Source organism: Micromesistius poutassou (assembly GCF_964030765.1).
Source record: "Micromesistius poutassou genome assembly, chromosome: 17".
Lineage (NCBI taxonomy): Eukaryota > Metazoa > Chordata > Actinopteri > Gadiformes > Gadidae > Micromesistius > Micromesistius poutassou.
In genome coordinates, this window is record NC_140287.1 from 11,089,777 (window position 1) to 11,108,212 (window position 18,436).

Here is an 18,436-nt window from a genome sequence, read left to right on the forward strand (position 1 = left end):
ACTACTAAGCTAACCTAAACGAAAGCAAGATCAGAATAATGTGTTGCCTTACATCCACATCAAGTTCCTGTTTTGTCAGAAATAGATAAATATATATATTGGGGTTATTAATTGAATCAAATATTGAATTTTGCCTATATATAGTGCATAATATGTTTGTGTATATATCATTTTCATTAAATTTAGATCTATTAACTATTGTTTGCTTCATAGTTGTGCATGCTAAAAATAGTTCAATGCCAGCATTTTATATTAAGATGTTCTTCTGTCCATGCGTCCGTCATGATTGAATGAGAAGATGTTCTTCTGTCCATTGCGTCCATCACGACTGAACCTGAAGGTTCATGATGACGCGCAGATCAGCTGATCATTTCAACTCCTGTACTTCCGGGTTGGCGCAGCTCGCCGTCATTTCCCGTGTTGTCGTTACAGTGTAATTGTTCAAAATGTCAAACTTAGCATAAGAACTACAGCCTTGTTTAAACCTGTACAATGAGGCATCTGCTGTTATTTGCACTGGTTGCTCCTTGTTGGGTCAACTGTGCGGTTAAACCGTCACCCCCTGCGGGGAAGAGCTCCGAGGACCAGCCGGAGATGGGTGAGTTTAGCTTGGCTCACTAGTATGGCTCTTTGGAGCGGGTCAACGCCTCTTAACGCGACATAACGGGAACACAAGTGTCTATGATTGTGTGGTGTAATCTTCTTTATCTATAAGTCTTCCTTGGTAAGCGAGCTGATTCATTCGCTCAGCGTATCAGTAGGTTAAAACCACCGTGTTACTACGTATTAACGTTACGGTGATGTTGATGTTTAACAGACACTTGCAATGCTTATCGTTATACATTTGGCTGGAATATTGTCATATTCTTCCAGAGTCCCTGAACTCGATCCTATCGGACTTCGAGGTGCTCCCCTGGTCGGGGCTTCAGCTGCACTCTGTCCGGAAGAGGGACGCCCAAACCAGGTCCCACCTGGAGCGGCTTGTCACATTCCAGGCCCTGCAGAGGTACGGGACCAGTGTGCGAAATACCCTTAAATATTCGGGGGGGTCCCCATCTCCCGATTGTTGCGCAATATCGATCTAAATTTTTCTCATGCAGTAGGCCTATAGCATACTTAGCAGACGTCAAGACGCAAAGTCAAAGTACTTTGTAGGCGGTTCTATGGCGCTGTTGCTATCATGACGGCGAGATAAATGAGCTTTGCGCCCGGCGCAAATCTAAAATGGGTTGGGCTGAAACCCGTAGGTGTGTTTTGGGCGTAACATGCAATAAACCAATGAGAGTGGCATCTCCCATCCCTTTAAGATCCAGCGCATTTTGACTTGACGAGTTGATTTTTGACAGCGCGTTTGCAGTCTCCGCTGAGACAGATGCATGACCACATTAATTTCAAACTTCAAATGGCTCAGTTTATGGCCAAATAATAGGCATAATTAACACATGGAATAGCGTTTTCTTCTCCAACTTCAGAAACACTGATTCGTCATGTAAATTGCGGCAAAGACAACTTAAAACATGCGGACGCGGTCCTCGATGGCCGCAACTGTGGGTCTATTTAATGATATGCGGCAATACATTAACAAACATAATTTGTTACAAGTATTATATACATTATCGTTGTCGACTTGTGTTCATAATATGCATGTGTCCCCCTGTTAATATACATCAGAAATCATAATATTTAAATCAGGTTAATAGTTAGCATGTTTGTGCTGTGATAGCCTACGTGTGTGTAGGCATAGGCTATGTTGTAGTTCCGACCTGCCATGGCACGTCAAAGTAGCAACAACAACTGCGCTATCCGCTATAGACCAGGTATTTTTCGGTCAGTGGCGCAATTGCATTGGCGCATTTTTTAGATCACTAAAATAGCACCAAGTATAATTTGCGCCTACACGCCTCTCCAGGCGCAAGTGTAGTGGGGCCTGGTTGCTGCGGGGGGAAATCAGCTTTGCGCCGGGTGCGAACTAGGAACAACACATGCGTCGGTATAGAGTCAATTGCGCCGGGCGCAAGATAGGGCCCTTCTTCTGTTTGGCGCACATGGCTAATTTGCATACGCGCACAGGACTGGCTGGCTCCGCTTGGCAAAAAATAGAACATATTTGTGAATAAATGTTTAAAATTCTGAATACTGGACATGGTGAGCTTAAACACATTTAAATGACCATTAGTGACAATAAAATATAGGCTATATATATATTTTTTTTTTTTGACGAAATTTGAGACACCCTTCAAATTTTGCTTTTGAGGCTTTCAGGGGGTCTCATGGGTTAATCGGGGGAGCCCAGCCCATCTTTATATGGTATATTTATATGTATACTCTGACATGGTAATGCTAAACCCGGTCACTACCATTATTTTGAATTTTTCGTAAAAGTGTTAACAAAACATAGGAAATGCAATTACATTCGTTCAAGCATTAATTTATTAAAATACAATATTTACTTTATTTTTTATTACTTTATTTATTTTTTTCTCTGTCAGGAACTTCAAGCTATACTTGACCACAAACACAGAACTGTTCACAGAGAACTTTAAAGCTGTGTTTGTTGATGAACAAGGACTGGAGGAGAAGTACGACATCCAGCTCCAGAACTACTTCACTGGACACGTTGTAGGTGGGTAGCAGCCACAGAGCCCTCAGTTGTCCATTTCTTTTTAATGGAACCGTATTATTATGTATTTTCTTTTCAGGGGAGGAGAATTCACGTGTGCAGGCACACATTGATGGTGATGAGTTCTCTGCCCACATTCTGACGGCCGAAGCGGAGTACAATGTGGAGGTAAGGCGTTTTCAACACCATGTGACTGAACACCATGTGACTGAACCTTTTCACTAGACCCCCCCAGCCTGGGAAGGTGATGACTACTAGGCCTGATTGTCTCACGTATGGTTAATCTCTGCATGTCTGTGTTCAACTCCAATCTGCTCTCATGACTATTTGGTCCTTCACTATTCAGTAAAAAATAGGTTATTAGTTTGTTTGTGTATCACCACTGAAACATAAATGGTGGAGCCATTTGCTCAAGGTTCATCTTCAGTCATCAATGAGGTGATTAAGGTAAATCCCTTGGCTCAGTACTCTCTACTCAAACGATTAGGTTAAAGGAAGATATAGCTATATTGGGGCCAAGAACCAGAAGTCTGTTTCTTCAAAACAAGCATGCGGGCTCCATGGCTACTAGGGGTGGGAATCTCTTGGCACCTCACGATTTGATTAGATTCCAATTCAGAGGTCAACGATTCGATTATAAAACGATTATCGATGCATCTTGATTCATTCATAAATTTTTTTATGTACATTTCCATGCCGGATTTTCAAAAATCTATATATACATCTGACTTTGCTACTCAGAGTTTGCTAATCACTTCCTACTTGTGCGATGATCATTAAAGACAATCAACAGATTAATTACCTTATCTAATATTTTATATTAGATAAAGTCGGTTCTCTGCGCAGAGAACCCGCAGGCAGAAAGGAGTTTTTTGTAGCACTCTGCAGCAGGCGAACAAATTTAATAAAAAACTAAAACTAAAATATATATATATATATATATATATATATATATATTTCTTAAATTAAATTTGTTTCAGATTATTAATTTTTCTGCATCGAGACAGAATCGTTCTAGAGAGAATCGCGATGCATCGAAGAATCTATTATTTTTCCTACCCCTAATGGCTACTGCAACCTCAGAGAGGAGAGAACTGTGGTGGAATCCAACCATCTCAGCCCTTCCTCGCTTCTCGTCATTTAAACTTTTCTTTCTGCGACATTCAGCTATTCTTCTGTGCTCCTCTCGGCGTTGTCTGACCCAGCTCTTGAGCCACGCCCTTATTCTCCCTCCCCAGCCCCTGTGGAGGTTCACCAACTCTCTCCAGGATGGCCGTGTGCTGGTGTATCGCTCGGAGGACATCAGGAACCTCAGCCGCATCGTCTCGCCCAAGGTGTGCGGCTACATCCACGCAGAGGCTCAGCAGCTGCTGCCCGCCGGCGCGGCCAGGCCCGGGGGTCTGGCGGAGGAGGGTATGTCTGTCTCTCTGTGTGTCTCTGTGTCTCATTCTCGGTGTGTGTGTGTGTGTGTGTGTTAAACATGATAGTCCTTGGTTCCTGCCGTGGTGTGTCTACTAGAGGGGGGGTGTCTGAAGCACCATTATGTGGTCCTACTCGGAGGCCCTTGAGGAGAATGAATGAGGCTAAGGGTTCTCATGGAGGGGGCAGTGAAAGGCAAGGACAATCGCATACGCTAGGACTGGATTGTTGTCACTGTTCCATCGTGGTGCCACTTTATCCAGAGACTGTAGATCCAAGGGTGGGTTGTAATTAGCTTGAAGCCTTTTCCTTTATTGCAATTCAGAGGAAAGATTGTTCTTGTACTGAATTGTGCACAAGCCATTTTCAGTGTGAACGGGATCTATAGCTCCTATCAGTCTTTTAGGACGGGGAGAGGTGTTTTAGGAGACAGGGTCTGAATAACAGGACGGCCGTAACACAATCTGTTCCCAGGCAAACAAAAATAAGCCAGGTCGCTAAATGTGAAAACCGGGGCAGATCACAACAGGAACACGTCCTCATTGTTTAACCTCTGCATGTCTTTGTACATCTCAATGAAAGCTGACCCTTATGGTGTTGTTACATAAGCATTCTGGCCGTGCTGAGTCAAATCATCCCACACTGCTTTACGTTTTGTTCTAAACGGGGGCCGTCTCTGAGGTCAGGTCAAAGCGATCGCGATCTCTTCAGTCTGTTGTCTCCTAAAATGGGTGCAGATCAGTCCTCAGTCTCCCTCTCCCGTCTGGCCCACGCTGACTGTGTGCTGCTCCCCTGCAGAGCTCCTGCACCGAGAGAAGAGGCAGACCCACAACCACAAGAAGAACACCTGCCCCCTGCTGCTGGTGGCCGACTACCGCTTCTTCCAGCACATGGGGCGCAAGGAGGAGAGCATCACACTCAACTACCTGGTAGGGAGCGCTGTCCTCCCCCTCATCACACATTCTTGTTGGATACGTGAAATCGTTTGACACATTGACTTAAGATGTTACTCAATGCTACGTCGGACATATGAGTTGAATCTGCAAGATGGTCAACCGAGCGGAAAAACAGAACAGCTTTGTACAGATGCAGAAACGTGTGTAAACATTACTATTATTCCATTTTTCCAAATCAGATCGAGCTGATCGATCGAGTGGACGACATCTACCGGAACACCACCTGGAACGATGAGTTTAAGGGCTATGGGGTTCAGATCCAGCAGGTGTGTGGCTCAGGGTCTTTACTCAGTATATCGTACGTACAGAAGAAATCGATACGACGTGAGCTGCATTTGTGTGACCTTCAGCACTTCTCTCAGCCCCCCTTATGTGCGGTGGCCTTCCAAGAGGCAGCACTAGCATAACACTTTATTGAATTGGACAACGCCGTTTTCCGAGCAGCCACTGAGAGCTCTTGTGTGCGCCTCTCGTGGAGTAATTTAATTTGTTCCACAGGCTCCGGTATTCAATGGAGGGCCCTGTTTGTAAACGCTAAGAACCAGGGTTTCTGTCACCCAAAGATATGCATTCATTTAGTCGTCTCTGTGCCATTCTGGCCCTGATGATGGGTAACAGAACATGCAGTGTGATTCTAACTTTGAGGGAATTATCTTCACTCTCTGCCTGAGAGCCTGAAACAGAAGAGGGTGTCTGAAGGAATCTAGTAAATATAACATGATGTTGAATATAGCGATGAACTTAATGTTTTCTTTAGCGATGTTTTTCTTTTAAAATTGCGCTGGATGTTGCTGCACTTTCTATACTTCATGCACCGTATCTGTCATTAATTTGAAGAATCTAGAAAAGGCAGAAAACTCTGTAACCAAACCCACTGTGATTATGACATCTGTCATTGTGCCAGACGTACAGATCACAAATCAATAACAGGAAACATTGATTCATGTCGCACTTATCATTAAGGGGTTTTCAGATCATTCCATCCATTTTTTGATGGTCTCTAATTTAATAATATGTTTGAGATTCATATTTCTCTCTGCAAAATTACCTCACTAGAGCTTGACTCTAACAGGTCACACACTGCCCCCCCACCTGTCCCTCAATGTGTTGTGACGTCTTCAGATCATCATCAACAAGAAGCCCAGCGAGCCACCCAGCGACCATAAGGGCCGGACCTGGGCACACTACAACATGAAGGGCTCGCCGCAGGAGGGCAAGGACGTCTGGGACGTCAAGAAGCTGTTGGAGGTCAGGGCACATGAGATAATATTACTGCTGCCATGATGGGATGGACAGGGCAGGGTTAATCCAGGTTTAGAGAAGATCTCAAGTGGTCTTAACATCTGAGTATGGTTAAATCTGAGCTTTGTGATGCCATATGATGAACTAATAGAAAAGTGACTTCAATAACACTCTTTTTAAATATAGCACAACACAGACGGGCAAGTCAATTTGAAGCGTTCATAAAAAAATGAAGATCAGATCAACCAGTGTCTTCACGTAGATGTACCTTCTGTGCTGTAGTTGGTTTTTGGTTTTTAAACTGTGTGTCCATGTGGTGTTCTCCAGCAATTCAGCTCGGACATCGCGGACAACGCGTCCACTGTGTGCCTGGCCCACCTCTTCACCTACCAGGACTTCGACGAGGGCACCCTGGGGCTGGCCTACGTGGCCCCGTCCAAGGCTCAGGCGCTGGGGGGCCTCTGCCCTCGACGTAAGGACCCCCGCTCCCATGGACTGGTTACATGAGAGCTAGGCTGTCTGCGTACGCTGAGCAATAGGTTCTGATGATGACAAAACCAGACCTGGCTCTTCCTGTGGAGGTTATGAGCTTCACGGCTGTCGGCGCGATTCACTGCTCTGGACGTGTTTGTGGTTCATTATTTCAGCAGTTAGAATATAATAATAAGTTCCTCTTCCCCGTTTGTTTTGTACGCAGCGTATTACCCCTCTACCTCAGCCCGGAAGGCCAGCTACCTCAACACAGGGCTGACCAGCACCATGAACTTTGGGAAAACCATCCTGACCAAGGTCTGTTGTGAATCCAATGGCTGTTTTACTTTACCAATTTTGGTAAAGAGAAGGTCCATCTCTCAGAGAAGATCCTTCTTTGAGGGATGGACCTTCTCTGAGGGATGGACCTTCTCTGAGAGATGGATCATCTTAGTCTGTCTTTGTCTGAGGTCGGGCTAAAGAGTGCCGGTACCTGGTTGCTGTTTGGAGCCAGACGTTAACTCTTAGATTGTCGGAATATTGGTCTATAGAAGCACAATAAACTGTGTGTTCTTGTGTCTGAGATGCATCAGCATGCACACAGAGTATGGCTAGAGTTCAGCTTAATTTGTTATTTGTTGGTTCCTATAACCATATGGGCCTTACTAAAAAGGGGTTATGAAGGTTTAGATAGAAGCTCTCTGTGGTGATTTCAGTTTGACGATATTCCATTGCAAAACTAAAGAGGTTGTTGCAAAAGGACAGATTTCTTTCAGAATAGTCTTGGTCTAAAGACTGGACCATATTTCACAATATTTGATCCCTGAAATTGATATCTAAATATACAAGTATATAGGCTACAGTAAGTGTGTGCGTTATTGTTTCATGGACTCCATTGCGTCTTCAGTTAAAGACACACCTTCCTAGCGGGAAGCTCTGTTGTAATGAATACACTGATCCCAAGAGTCTAAGCCAGTGGAGCTGGACCAGTAAGTTCAGCAGGATGATGCAACACCAGGCAATCTCCCTACTGGTGGAGGAAGCAGACTCGCCTCTCTTCTTTAGTGTTCAGGGAGATGCTCTGTAGTGTGGATCAAGGAGAGGTCCCATTGTTAATGGCATTGCTATGCAAGGCAAGGAGTCTGGATGATGGTTATTTTGGAGGACATGAGTAGAAGTTGGATCACTTCACTTTAACTCCTGACCCATTTCAGTACGGAGTCTATAACACTATAACACAGTCGGATGGTGTGTGTGTGTGTGTGTGTGTGTGTGTGTGTCCGTGCACCCCCTCCACCCCCCCCCCCCACCAGGAGGCGGACCTGGTCACCACCCACGAGCTGGGGCATAACTTTGGCGCTGAGCATGACCCCGACAACCTGCCCCTCTGCGCCCCCACGGACGACCAGGGGGGGAAGTTCATCATGTACCCCATCGCTGTGAGCGGGGACCAGATCAACAACAAGGTACATACTGATGGAGAACATCAGATAACATCTACAGCAGTGCACAGGTGGCTGCACAGGAGGGGGTTCGATGTAGCTGTGCAATGCAGGTACCCTTCAATGATGCCTCAAATGGACATGACTGTTTAAAAATGAAGAAGCACCGCCATCATTCCCTTTTTTGTGTACCTCTGTGCATTTGAAAATGTCGATGGTGTTAAAACCCAACCGGTCCTCCTCTGCTGTCCAAAGCACTTCTCGAGCTGCAGCAAGATCTCCATCGGGAAGACGCTGAGCTTCAAGGCTCCCGAGTGCTTCAAGAAGCGCAACAGCAAGGTGTGCGGAAACTCCCGCGTGGAGGACGGCGAGGACTGCGACCCGGGGCTGCTGCACCTCAACGATGACCCCTGCTGCACGGCCGAGTGCAAGTTCAAACCCCACGCGCAGTGCAGGTACGGCCCATCAGAGACCAGCTCAGATATTATCAGGCTTGTGTCTGCTAGGAGTTTTGTTCAAGAAATCATTCCTAAGTGTACACACACACACACACACACACACACACACACACACACACACACACACACACACACACACACACACACACACACACACACACACACACACACACACACACTGTCTAACACAATGCATCTTTGTGTGGTTCAGCATCTTATCAGTGACCGTTGACGTCGGCCCAGTTTCTAACGAGCGTTTCTAACCCTTGACGCTCTGTGCCGAGCAGGCTGCTGACTCCTGTGTTCTCCTCCGCCCCTCAGTGACAGGAACAGCCCGTGCTGTAAGGCCTGCGTGTTTGAGCAGGCGGGGAAGCGCTGCCAGGAGGCCATCAGCGCCACCTGTAAGGGCGTGTCCAGCTGCACAGGTGAGCGCCCCCTGCTGGCAGTAGGGCTGTAAACCCATGGATGAGCAATGACAGGCATGCACTATTTAAGTAAAGGAAATAAAACCGCAGGGAACAAACAAAAACAATAAATGGGGGTTTATTTAAATTGTCTTTTAGGTTAAATATTTTATTTAGTTGAATCAATTAGTTCTATTTTTTTACAGAGCTGTAGCCAATATGTGTTGCAGATTGAATAGAATGATTTCAGGTTTATCTTTTTGTTTTGAGTTAAGTGTGAGTGAACGCACCTGGAATCGAACAGTCAGATTGGAGAAAAAAAAAAGAAAGCATTTTGGGACTCAGGGCGACCCAGGGGAACAGTGTGGTACTCTTTGAGTTCCGTCGTCGAGCATGAGCTTCTTTGAGGCCCTGACCAAGCCGTCCCCTGACCATGTGACTTGTGACCTGGTTGTTCTCAGGTGACAGCAGCGAGTGCCCGGCCCCGGAGAACGCCCCCGACAACACCCAGTGCGTGGACATGGGCCTGTGCGTCGCCGGGGACTGCAACCCGTTCTGCGAGGCGGTGCAGAACCTGCAGTCCTGCGCCTGCAACGGTAAGACAGAGCAGAGCTCCGTTAAAGGGGTGGTATCATGCCACGAGGGGTGAGTGGGATTAGCCACCTGGTGGCATGACATCACCCCTTTAAGCCTTAGCAGGCTAAGTACTGTTTTTAAGTGCCAGGACAAACAAAATACAATAATTGCCTAAACTAGCTGCCCCCACTCAACAAGCGTTCAGAACAAAGATGAAGACGTGAACATTTCTTCATCTCGAAATGAAGACCTCTCGGTTCAAGTCTTAATCTTTGTTCTGAAGGCTTGCTGGGTGGAGGGAACTGAATGTGGAATACTGCATTCAAGATGAAGACATGAACGTGTGATGTTTGCGAAGGTGTTGTCGTTCAGAAAGTTTTTGTTAAAAGGACGTAATGTATGACAACGTCTCTCCCCCAGAAACGGAGAACTCATGTAAAGTGTGCTGCCGGGGGAAAGACGGAACCTGCTCTCCGTTTAAGGAGGCGGACGACAACTTCCTCTACCTGCGCAAGGGCAAGCCCTGCACCGTGGGCTACTGCGACGGGAGCGTGAGTCACCTGAACCCCCTGGCTGTCAAGTACAGATGTTCTATACCATTTTTTTCCTTCCCGATTCCAATTCCTGAACTTGCGCATCGGCCGATACCGAGTACATACCGATAGAGCATCTAGCATTGTGACTACTAATAGCACTTGTTCTTATTGAAGGATTCTCTTATGATGTAGGGTTATATTGGGTTCGCAATGTATAGCCGGTACACTTCTTTTTTTATAACAAGATCATTTTGATTTATAATCTATAATTATAATAATACGTTTGTATTCTTGTAGTTAAGCATCCATGTTTTTCTGACTTGGTAGCTCGAACATACGTAGGTCGCAGATGACTCATTTCCCATTCCGACTTTCCACCTCATAAACGAGCGCAGCATAACACTGCACGTGTTTTGAATGTTCTTTGCCTTTGTAGTAAATGAGCTAGTCATGTGATGGTATCGCATCGGCGCATAGACTTGTGTACTCGCCGATACCCGATACTGCATATTAGGCAGGATTTTCAGATTCTGGTATCGGCATCGGAACAACTCTATTGTCAAGCCGACCGCCGCACCCACACCCCCTGGCTGGAGTCCCTGAGCCAGGGACAGGGGTTTGCGTCAGTGTGCGGTGGTCATTGCGTTATGGTTTCTGTGTGATCTCACAGGGAAAGTGCATGAAGTCAGTGCAGGATGCGATCGAGAGGCTGTGGGATTTCATCGACAAGCTCGACATAAACACATTCGGTAAGTCGACTGCATTCTCCTTTTAAATACTAAAGCCGTTCTGAAATTGCAGTCAGTATTCAATTGCCAATAATTCTACATGAAAACGCATAACAAACGTGTTTGGAGACCAGGTTTTTCATGTCCCCTCGTTACCTCCATGGTCTTATTGTATGAGTGTGTTCCCTCAGGGAAGTTCCTGGCTGACAACATCGTGGGCTCCGTGGTCGTCTTCTCGCTCGTCTTCTGGATCCCCCTCAGCATTCTGGTTCACTGTGTGGTAAGTGGGAATCCAACTCACGACCCATGCTCGCTTTACAATGAAAGAGGATCAGACACGGTGTATCTGATGATGATGATGATGATGATAATGATTATCCTCATGATGATGATGATGATGATGATGATGATGATTATGATCATCATGATTATCCTCATGATGATCATGATCATATTGATCAGGCACATGGTGTCTGATCCTTATTCATTGTAAATCGAACATGTGAAAGATGTAGAGATTTGTAGAAAATGATGATCAGCTGATTGATCTTCATGATCAGACACCGTGTGTATGAAGATCATTTTCTACAAGATTTCGAACATCGAAGATTTTTAAAACCTAAATAAAATAATGTTGTCATGTCCTCACCCTGCAATATAGATTGTATGATAAGATAATATGACTGTATGATATGATAGTATGATAAATTAATATGATAGTATGATAAGATGTGCGTTTCTCTGCAGGACAAGCGTCTCGACCAGCAGTATGAGCAGCAGCAGAGCAAGCCCTACCTCTTCCCTCCCAGTGTAAGTGTCTCTTTATTAGACCAGGCCCTACCTCTTCCCCCACAGTGTAAGTGTCTCTTTATTAGACCAGGCCCTACCTCTTCCCTCCCAGTGTAAGTGTCTCTTTATTAGACCAGGCCCTACCTCTTCCCTCCCAGTGTTAAGTGTCTCTTTATTAGACCAGGCCCTACCTCTTCCCCCACAGTGTAAGTGTCTCTTTATTAGACCAGGCCCTACCTCTTCCCTCCCAGTGTAAGTGTCTCTTTATTAGACCAGGCCCTACCTCTTCCCCCACAGTGTTAAGTGTCTCTTTATTAGACCAGGCCCTACCTCTTCCCCCACAGTGTTAAGTGTCTCTTTATTAGACCAGGCCCTACCTTTTCCCCCACAGTGCAAGTGTCTCTTTATTAGACCAGGCCCTACCTCTTCCCCCACAGTGCAAGTGTCCCTTCATTAGGATCAACCTCTAGCTCAGCATCAGTCTAACTCTACTAATGCACCGTCCTGCCAGCATCTCTAACAAACTGACCACACTAACAAGGAGAGGGAATCGTAATATGAGAAATGACAACAGACTTTGTTTGTAGACATAGACTGTTATTTAAATTGAGTTGCAGTTTCAGTGCAGCCACCAGTGCTGTTTTAAGGCATACTGAATGGCAATGCTGCCACGATCTAGACCTAGATGAAGTTTGAATAGTTACAGTGGGTCAAGGAGATTCTGATTTGGTAAAAAAGGCCTCAAATTGAAGGGGAGCACAACAGGTCAGACACAAAGCGCCCCGCTGGGTCTGAGCTCAAAGTGACCTGTCATCACCCTGTGCCTTGGCCCCTGTTGTTCTCATTGGAACCGCAGCAGAGGATGGAGGTGTGTAGTTGGGCCCCGGCCCAGGGTCCAGGTGAGTGCCAGCCTGTGGCTCCGTGTTGAATGGCGTGCCGCTGGATCTCACCATGTGCATGGTCGGTCGGGCGCCGCCACCGGATACTCTCGCAGCCTCTTATTTCTTGACGCAGTCACTTGGTTTTGTTGTCATGGCCACTCAGAAGACTGTCACATGACCGTCAGCCTGATGCATGCTAACCCCCCACCCCCCCCCCCCCCCATCCTGTAATATGTTGGCTGTCATTCCATCAGCTCCATCCGATCTAAAGAGATTTAGTCAAGAAATGAAGCGTGCGTTTTAGAGGGTATCCTGAGACAACATCCAGGACAGCGTGTGTGTTGTTGTGGTTCAGCCTGCATCGCCACACAGGATGTTGTCCTTATATGGCGTTCTGCGCGTGTGCTGTGACCTCATCGTACCGACCGGGGCACACTCCATTTGATCTGTTCTGTTTATTTAAAATAATAATGTGTATAGATAAATAAGAACCCTAGACCTGTCAACTACTGACATGGAGTAAACAGACAGAGGAGATGAGTGAACAGGTTTTAAAATGGAGTGGTTCCGAGCCTTGGTCTGGCAGAGACGGACGGCTGTGTGGCCCGTCTCTCACCCTGCCTCCCCCTGCCTCTCTCCCCCCCCCTCCCGCCCCCCACAGAGTCAAGAAATGCAGAGCGGGCTCGAGGGGGGACACATGCCCCTCAAACAGGCGCCCTCCTTCTCCGGCGGCCCGACCGCGCCCTGCTTCCAGCCGGGTTCAGACCAGCACCCGCAGCCCCCGACGGGCCCGGCGGGGGCCTCCCCATCGGGCAGCAGTGTTACCCCGGGCCCAGGCCCGAGCTGCGGCCTCCCGGGGGGGACCAGGATGGACACCATCCAGGAGGACTGCAGCACAGAGTCTCACCCCGGAGAGGAGGGCCCCCCGGGGGACGGGCTAACCACCGGCGCAGCCTGCTGGTCGGGTACGAAGTCCTCCTGCGAGGCTCTGACCGAGCGGAGCCCGGGGGGCCGGGAGCGCCGGCCGCTGCACAGGCAGGCCTGCGTTGACACCAAGGAGACGGAGTGCTGAGCCGCGCAGCACCGCGGCAAACGAGGGAACAACCGCCCACACATGGAGGAACGTCCTGCAGTGGCATTCGCTTTTAATCCACACACACATTGATACGCATTTTAAGTGACATTATCGAGTGTTTAGCGCTCATGAGACCGAAGGACCCCACACACGAACACACGAACACACGAACACACACACACACACACACGCGCACACGCACGCAGAGGTTCAGTAATCTGCTCTCATAGTCTCAGATAGCAGAGCAGAGCTTCAGTAGACTCTGCTCGCATAGTCTCAGAAAGTGCAGTGCAGGGACTGCTGTTTCACAAAAAACTACTGAATCAATTCATGTTCATTTTATACTTGTAGATTACTGTACTTTTCTTTTTTTAAGTTACGCTTCATGGTTAGTTGTTAAAGAGCCACTACTGATCCGTGTGAAATGTCGGGCCCCAGTATTACCAGTTTGAAACTATGCTTGGTTTATCTTTTAAGCTTGAAGATGCTTGATCATGTGTGCTCTCTTACTTTGTGTTGATCTCCTCCAAATGAACAGTATAGTGCCTTCTGTGGTTTTTAAGCCTTATTGAGTTCTGATGTGTACAGAAAGCCAAGCGATGTGAGGCTGTGAAGGGATCGCGATTCCCCTGACCCATGTTTAATCACTCGATCACCTCATTATCTTATTTCTATGCACCTGTACCATTTGAAGCCTTTACCATCCACTGATTCATCATGTTGAAAATGTAATGTCTATATTGTAGGTCAAGAATACAGCTGTATTCTATCCGCTGAATGGATGATGTTGTGAATTTAGTTTTTATGCAAAAAAATTGTCCGCTGTTGGGCTTAAAAATATGCTTGCGTTACTGTACGTGTCAAATAAATGAAATAAAAAAACTTTATTGTGCATTTTAACAAATCACATTAAGATAATTTATATCTTATCAATAAAATAAATGCTGAAATGCCTATCACCAGGTTTAAAGGTCAGGTGATTCTAGCTCAAGGTGAGGAGGCACAAATGACTGAGTTCCATATTGAGGTCTAAGGTCTCCAAGGCTAGTGACAGCAGACTGGAGGTCCTGGGTCTTCCAGGCTAGTCACAGCAGACTGGAGGTCCTGGGTCTCCCAGGCTAGTCACAGCAGACTGGAGGTCCTGGGTCTTCCAGGTTTTCTAGTCACAGAGCAGGCTGCTCTCAGGGTCCTTGGGATCCACATCCCCCCAGTAGGGCAGCATGAAGGGCAGGCTATCCAATCGGGCCTCCAGCAGACCCCACAGACACTCTGACACAAACTGGTTCCCCTTTTCGGAGAGGTGCAGCCCATCGGAAAGGTACACTGTGTAGTCCTGGGAGACACGAGATGGAAACGAGTGCAAAACTCAAGGAAACGTGTTTATGAATTTAGATTGGATATGCATGCAGACACGGCCTTTGATACCAGACTGTGGCCCAATTCATTCATCAACAATAATGGTTTAAATAAATAAAAAGATAATTCCATTTTAAATCACCCATAGAACATAATTGCATCTTCCAGTTAAGAAAGAAAGACCTGCTGAAGGATTTAAAGTAACTTATGGTCATCGCGGTCAGCATCGACCAGTTCCCACCTGTCCATCTTTCTGCATGAGGGTCCAGAGATCCAGGACTTCCACCCCACACTGGCCCGCTGCCTCCACACAGGCCTGGGCATACCGCCCTGCCACCGCGTTGTGGCGATTCAGCGGGAGCCCTGGGAGATGGAGGAACATGGTGGTACGGTTAACCTCATTAGTTTAACAATGCAGTGGATGCTTATCCAAAGCGACTTACATTGGATATTAGATACAGGTCATAAAGTGGCAGGTATTTGATGCCTACAGATAGACTGTGGAAATTGGAGGTTGAACCCACATTCATTAGGTTGGGGAGTCACACCCACATCAGTCCTGCTCCTGTACTATGGCCAAATGTATAGGGTAGATGTTGGGTGAATCTTAGGGTAAAGAACAGCACTCTGACGAGTCACCTTTAAGAAGGCACTCCTTCTCCCAGGTGGCCTCGTGAAGAGGAGGAGGAGTGATGAAGACGACCCGGTCTGAGGACACCCCAACTGTGGCCAGGTGTCTGGCTATCTCCTTCAGGTTCTCACAGTACTCATCTAAAGGGACATGCTGCCTGGCTTTCATCTCTAGGACCAAGAGAAATAACAGGCAATGAGTAGATTTAGTCTTGGATCAACCAAACTCAATAGTTAACTTTAGGGGAAGTCAAGTGTGTGCGATATCAATGAATGATGAAAAGTTGTATACATAAGATAAGATGCAAACATGCAACTAACATATACCCTCAAGAGCACAGTCGTTGGCCCCAAAGAAGACCGTAACGCCCACTATGTGCTCTGAGGTTTCATTGGGGAAGAGTCGAGGCAGGATAATCTTCGCCCATCTGGAGTTGTATCCGGATAGTCCTCTGTTCACCACGTCACACTTTCTAATAAAGCCAGAGTTTTCCATATTATATAGTTGTTTCCACGTATGAATGCGTAGTGCTGAATGCACATGTTTGTGATTGAGCTGCACACACTGTGCACTCAATAAAAAGGAACTATGAACAGCTTACTGAGCAAGTTTGTTCGCCATTTCGGAACCCCAGCCATTAGGTTGAAAAGAAACCTGCAAGGAGTAGATCACAAAGTCACTGAGGTGAACATAAACCTGCTAGACCTCGTTTCATTCAACACATTCTATCAGAACAGCTCCTATCATCCATCATCTCAAGATTTCACTTGAAGGCTTGGATACGACTTGATACGACTCTGGCGTGGCGTTAATATCAATCGCAAAATAAATATTGAATAAATGAACCAACCTGTGTGATAGAGTCACCAAATAAAACCAATTTAGGCCAAACTATAGTTTTTATTTTGGACATTTTAAATCCCGGCCGGAGGAGAGAAAGAGATAGACACTTCCGGCTTTTGCGCACTAGTGTTATGTTTTTGTGGGTAGGATCTGACCAGCAAGGGGCGCTGCGGCGGACCTGAGGATGGGTCCTAACAGGAAGTAAACAGTGCGGCCTGGCCCCCGTGATCAACATGGCCCTGGTCAGGTCTCACATCGGGAGGAGAGCCGTACACCTTTCACACCAAACATGTAGCGGTTCTCTCCTGAACGCTGGCGGTTGTCCCTGCAGAGACGCGCTCTCCATGTGGTCTTCATCGACAGCTTGTTGGGGGGGAGATGGTCCCTCAGACCAGGTCTCCAGCGGTCCGCCTCCCGGGGAGGTGACCGCTGCAGGTCAGCCAGCGGGTTATGCAACAGCACAGAAGTTCCTGAAAAGCTCCCGGCTCAGATGTTGGACAAAATCAAAACCTTCCAGGAGATCATGGGTCGACAGAATGACTACAGAAGATCGGGATTTTTTGGGGGACCTTTGGGGACATGAAGTCCTTCTCGCCAGGGCCTACAGCGGTAACAACAGCACACCTCTGTACAAAACCAAGACGGGCTACTACGAGGTGCTGGAGGTGTCTCCCGACGCTACACATTCCCAGATCAAGACCGCCTACTACAAGCAGTCCTTCAGGTTCCACCCGGACAAGAACGCGGGCAGCGAGGAGGCGACGCGCCTCTTCTCGGACATCAGCGAGGCCTACAACGTACTGGGGAACCAGGGGCTGAAGAAGAAGTACGACCGGGGCATCCTGAGCCACTCGGACCTGGTGGGCTCCTCCAGACCTTCGGCCAAGAAGACGAGCAGCTCCACCAAACCGCAGCCCACGTCCCGTCCCTCCGTGCTGGGGACAGAGAGCCAGAAGATCTTCGACTTCGATAAGTTTATAAAGTCGCACTACGGGGGGCAGCTGCAGAAACAGAGAGAGGTGCAGGTGCGCAAAGAGGAGATGTTGCGGAAGAAGGAGTCGGATATCCACGAGTGGAAGTTGGACAAGGTCCTGGAGATGGCGGTTGGGGTTCTGGTCGTGATTGCGGTTTCCATTGTGTTCAGTTTGAGGAAAGGGAACTAATAATATGATAGGAGTTCACTGGGTCTATTGTATAGACTAGACGGGGTATTCTAGATTTTGTATCATTCAGGAGTTTGCCTTTACATCTCTGTAAACTGTCCGCCATGTACATTGTCCAACACAACAAGACTATCTGTGTAATGTATTTGCATTGTGTTTGAGGATGAGTGCATTTATGTTAAATGGTGCTGGGTATTTGAGGATGCATTAGCCCAATCCGAGACACATCCACATGTCTGGTATTTATGCAGAAAATTGATTCTGCACATCCACTCAAAGCTTTGGTTTTACTAACTGGGACAATGTTCTGTGCATTGGCCTACAGCTCATCTTCCTTTGGCTTTTATAAAGTCATCGCATCAGGCATATTGTAATCCAGTAGTTTATCTCTATGGGAAAATATAACAGAGCTTTTAAAACGTTTTAACGCTTGGTGGGGAAGTGTGACAAGGGATAGGCAGTAGTATATTTGATTTGGCCTAATCATTGATATGCCCGTTTTATTTATTAATGGAATGATTTGTTCTGAAAACTTTGATCATATTCTTATGTTCATTTGTGCAATATGCCTTCAGGTCTCCTGTCAGCACATTTTAATTAAATAATATGCTGGTGATTGGAATTGACCTTTACAAAGCTTGTTGTGGAAATTTCTTCCTGTATTGTAGTGATTACAGCCTACAGTATCAAAATGTGTTTTGTGTTTCTGAGATCAGAGCTAGAGAATAGTTTACAGAGCTGCCAACTCTCACGGGTGGAGCGTGAGACTCACTCAAATTACCTTTCTGCCCTTAGAAAAGTGACCGCGCATCTACATTGTTTTATACGGAAAAGCAATTTTGCACC

General features: G+C 46.8%; 3 protein-coding genes across 3 annotated transcripts; 2 read left to right on the top strand and 1 right to left on the bottom strand.

The window, feature by feature from the left end:
- The first annotated feature begins 393 nt into the window (after window positions 1-393).
- adam17a (ADAM metallopeptidase domain 17a) lies at window positions 394-14,434 on the top strand. The gene is made up of 19 exons (XM_084482294.1): window positions 394-598; window positions 874-1,006; window positions 2,490-2,623; window positions 2,700-2,788; window positions 3,859-4,033; window positions 4,838-4,968; window positions 5,175-5,261; window positions 6,118-6,243; window positions 6,565-6,709; window positions 6,935-7,026; window positions 8,022-8,174; window positions 8,406-8,605; window positions 8,930-9,033; window positions 9,474-9,608; window positions 10,009-10,139; window positions 10,795-10,873; window positions 11,044-11,132; window positions 11,600-11,662; window positions 13,184-14,434. Exons 1-19 carry the CDS (start codon window positions 493-495, stop codon window positions 13,592-13,594), a joined length of 2,583 nt encoding a protein of 860 aa, XP_084338420.1. The 5' UTR covers window positions 394-492; the 3' UTR covers window positions 13,595-14,434.
- Window positions 14,435-14,457: 23 nt separating this feature from the next.
- iah1 (isoamyl acetate hydrolyzing esterase 1 (putative)) lies at window positions 14,458-16,563 on the bottom strand. The gene is made up of 6 exons (XM_084482297.1): window positions 16,435-16,563; window positions 16,186-16,238; window positions 15,911-16,056; window positions 15,593-15,754; window positions 15,195-15,316; window positions 14,458-14,930 (listed from the first exon to the last, which is right to left on the bottom strand). The coding sequence occupies exons 1-6, from the start codon at window positions 16,495-16,497 to the stop codon at window positions 14,757-14,759; spliced, it is 720 nt and encodes a 239-aa protein (XP_084338423.1). The 5' UTR covers window positions 16,498-16,563; the 3' UTR covers window positions 14,458-14,756.
- LOC311362446 (uncharacterized protein) lies at window positions 16,546-18,211 on the top strand. Its single transcript, XM_084482296.1, has one exon. It carries the CDS (start codon window positions 16,661-16,663, stop codon window positions 17,588-17,590), a length of 930 nt encoding a protein of 309 aa, XP_084338422.1. The 5' UTR covers window positions 16,546-16,660; the 3' UTR covers window positions 17,591-18,211.
- Window positions 18,212-18,436: the final 225 nt, after the last annotated feature.

Excerpts from the sequence above, each read along its gene's own strand:
- adam17a (XM_084482294.1), top strand. The coding sequence starts at position 493 with ATGAGGCATCTGCTGTTATTTGCACTGGTTGCTCCTTGTTGGGTCAAC. Across the intron at positions 1,007-2,489 it reads ACATTCCAGGCCCTGCAGAG|GAACTTCAAGCTATACTTGA; the intron begins GTACGGGACCAG and ends TTTCTCTGTCAG. Across the intron at positions 9,034-9,473 it reads GGGCGTGTCCAGCTGCACAG|GTGACAGCAGCGAGTGCCCG; the intron begins GTGAGCGCCCCC and ends GGTTGTTCTCAG.
- iah1 (XM_084482297.1), bottom strand. The coding sequence starts at position 16,497 with ATGTCCAAAATAAAAACTATAGTTTGGCCTAAATTGGTTTTATTTGGT. Across the intron at positions 16,239-16,434 it reads TTGGTGACTCTATCACACAG|GTTTCTTTTCAACCTAATGG; the intron begins GTTGGTTCATTT and ends TACTCCTTGCAG. Across the intron at positions 15,755-15,910 it reads CAACGACTGTGCTCTTGAGG|AGATGAAAGCCAGGCAGCAT; the intron begins GTATATGTTAGT and ends TCTTGGTCCTAG.
- LOC311362446 (XM_084482296.1), top strand. The coding sequence starts at position 16,661 with ATGGCCCTGGTCAGGTCTCACATCGGGAGGAGAGCCGTACACCTTTCA.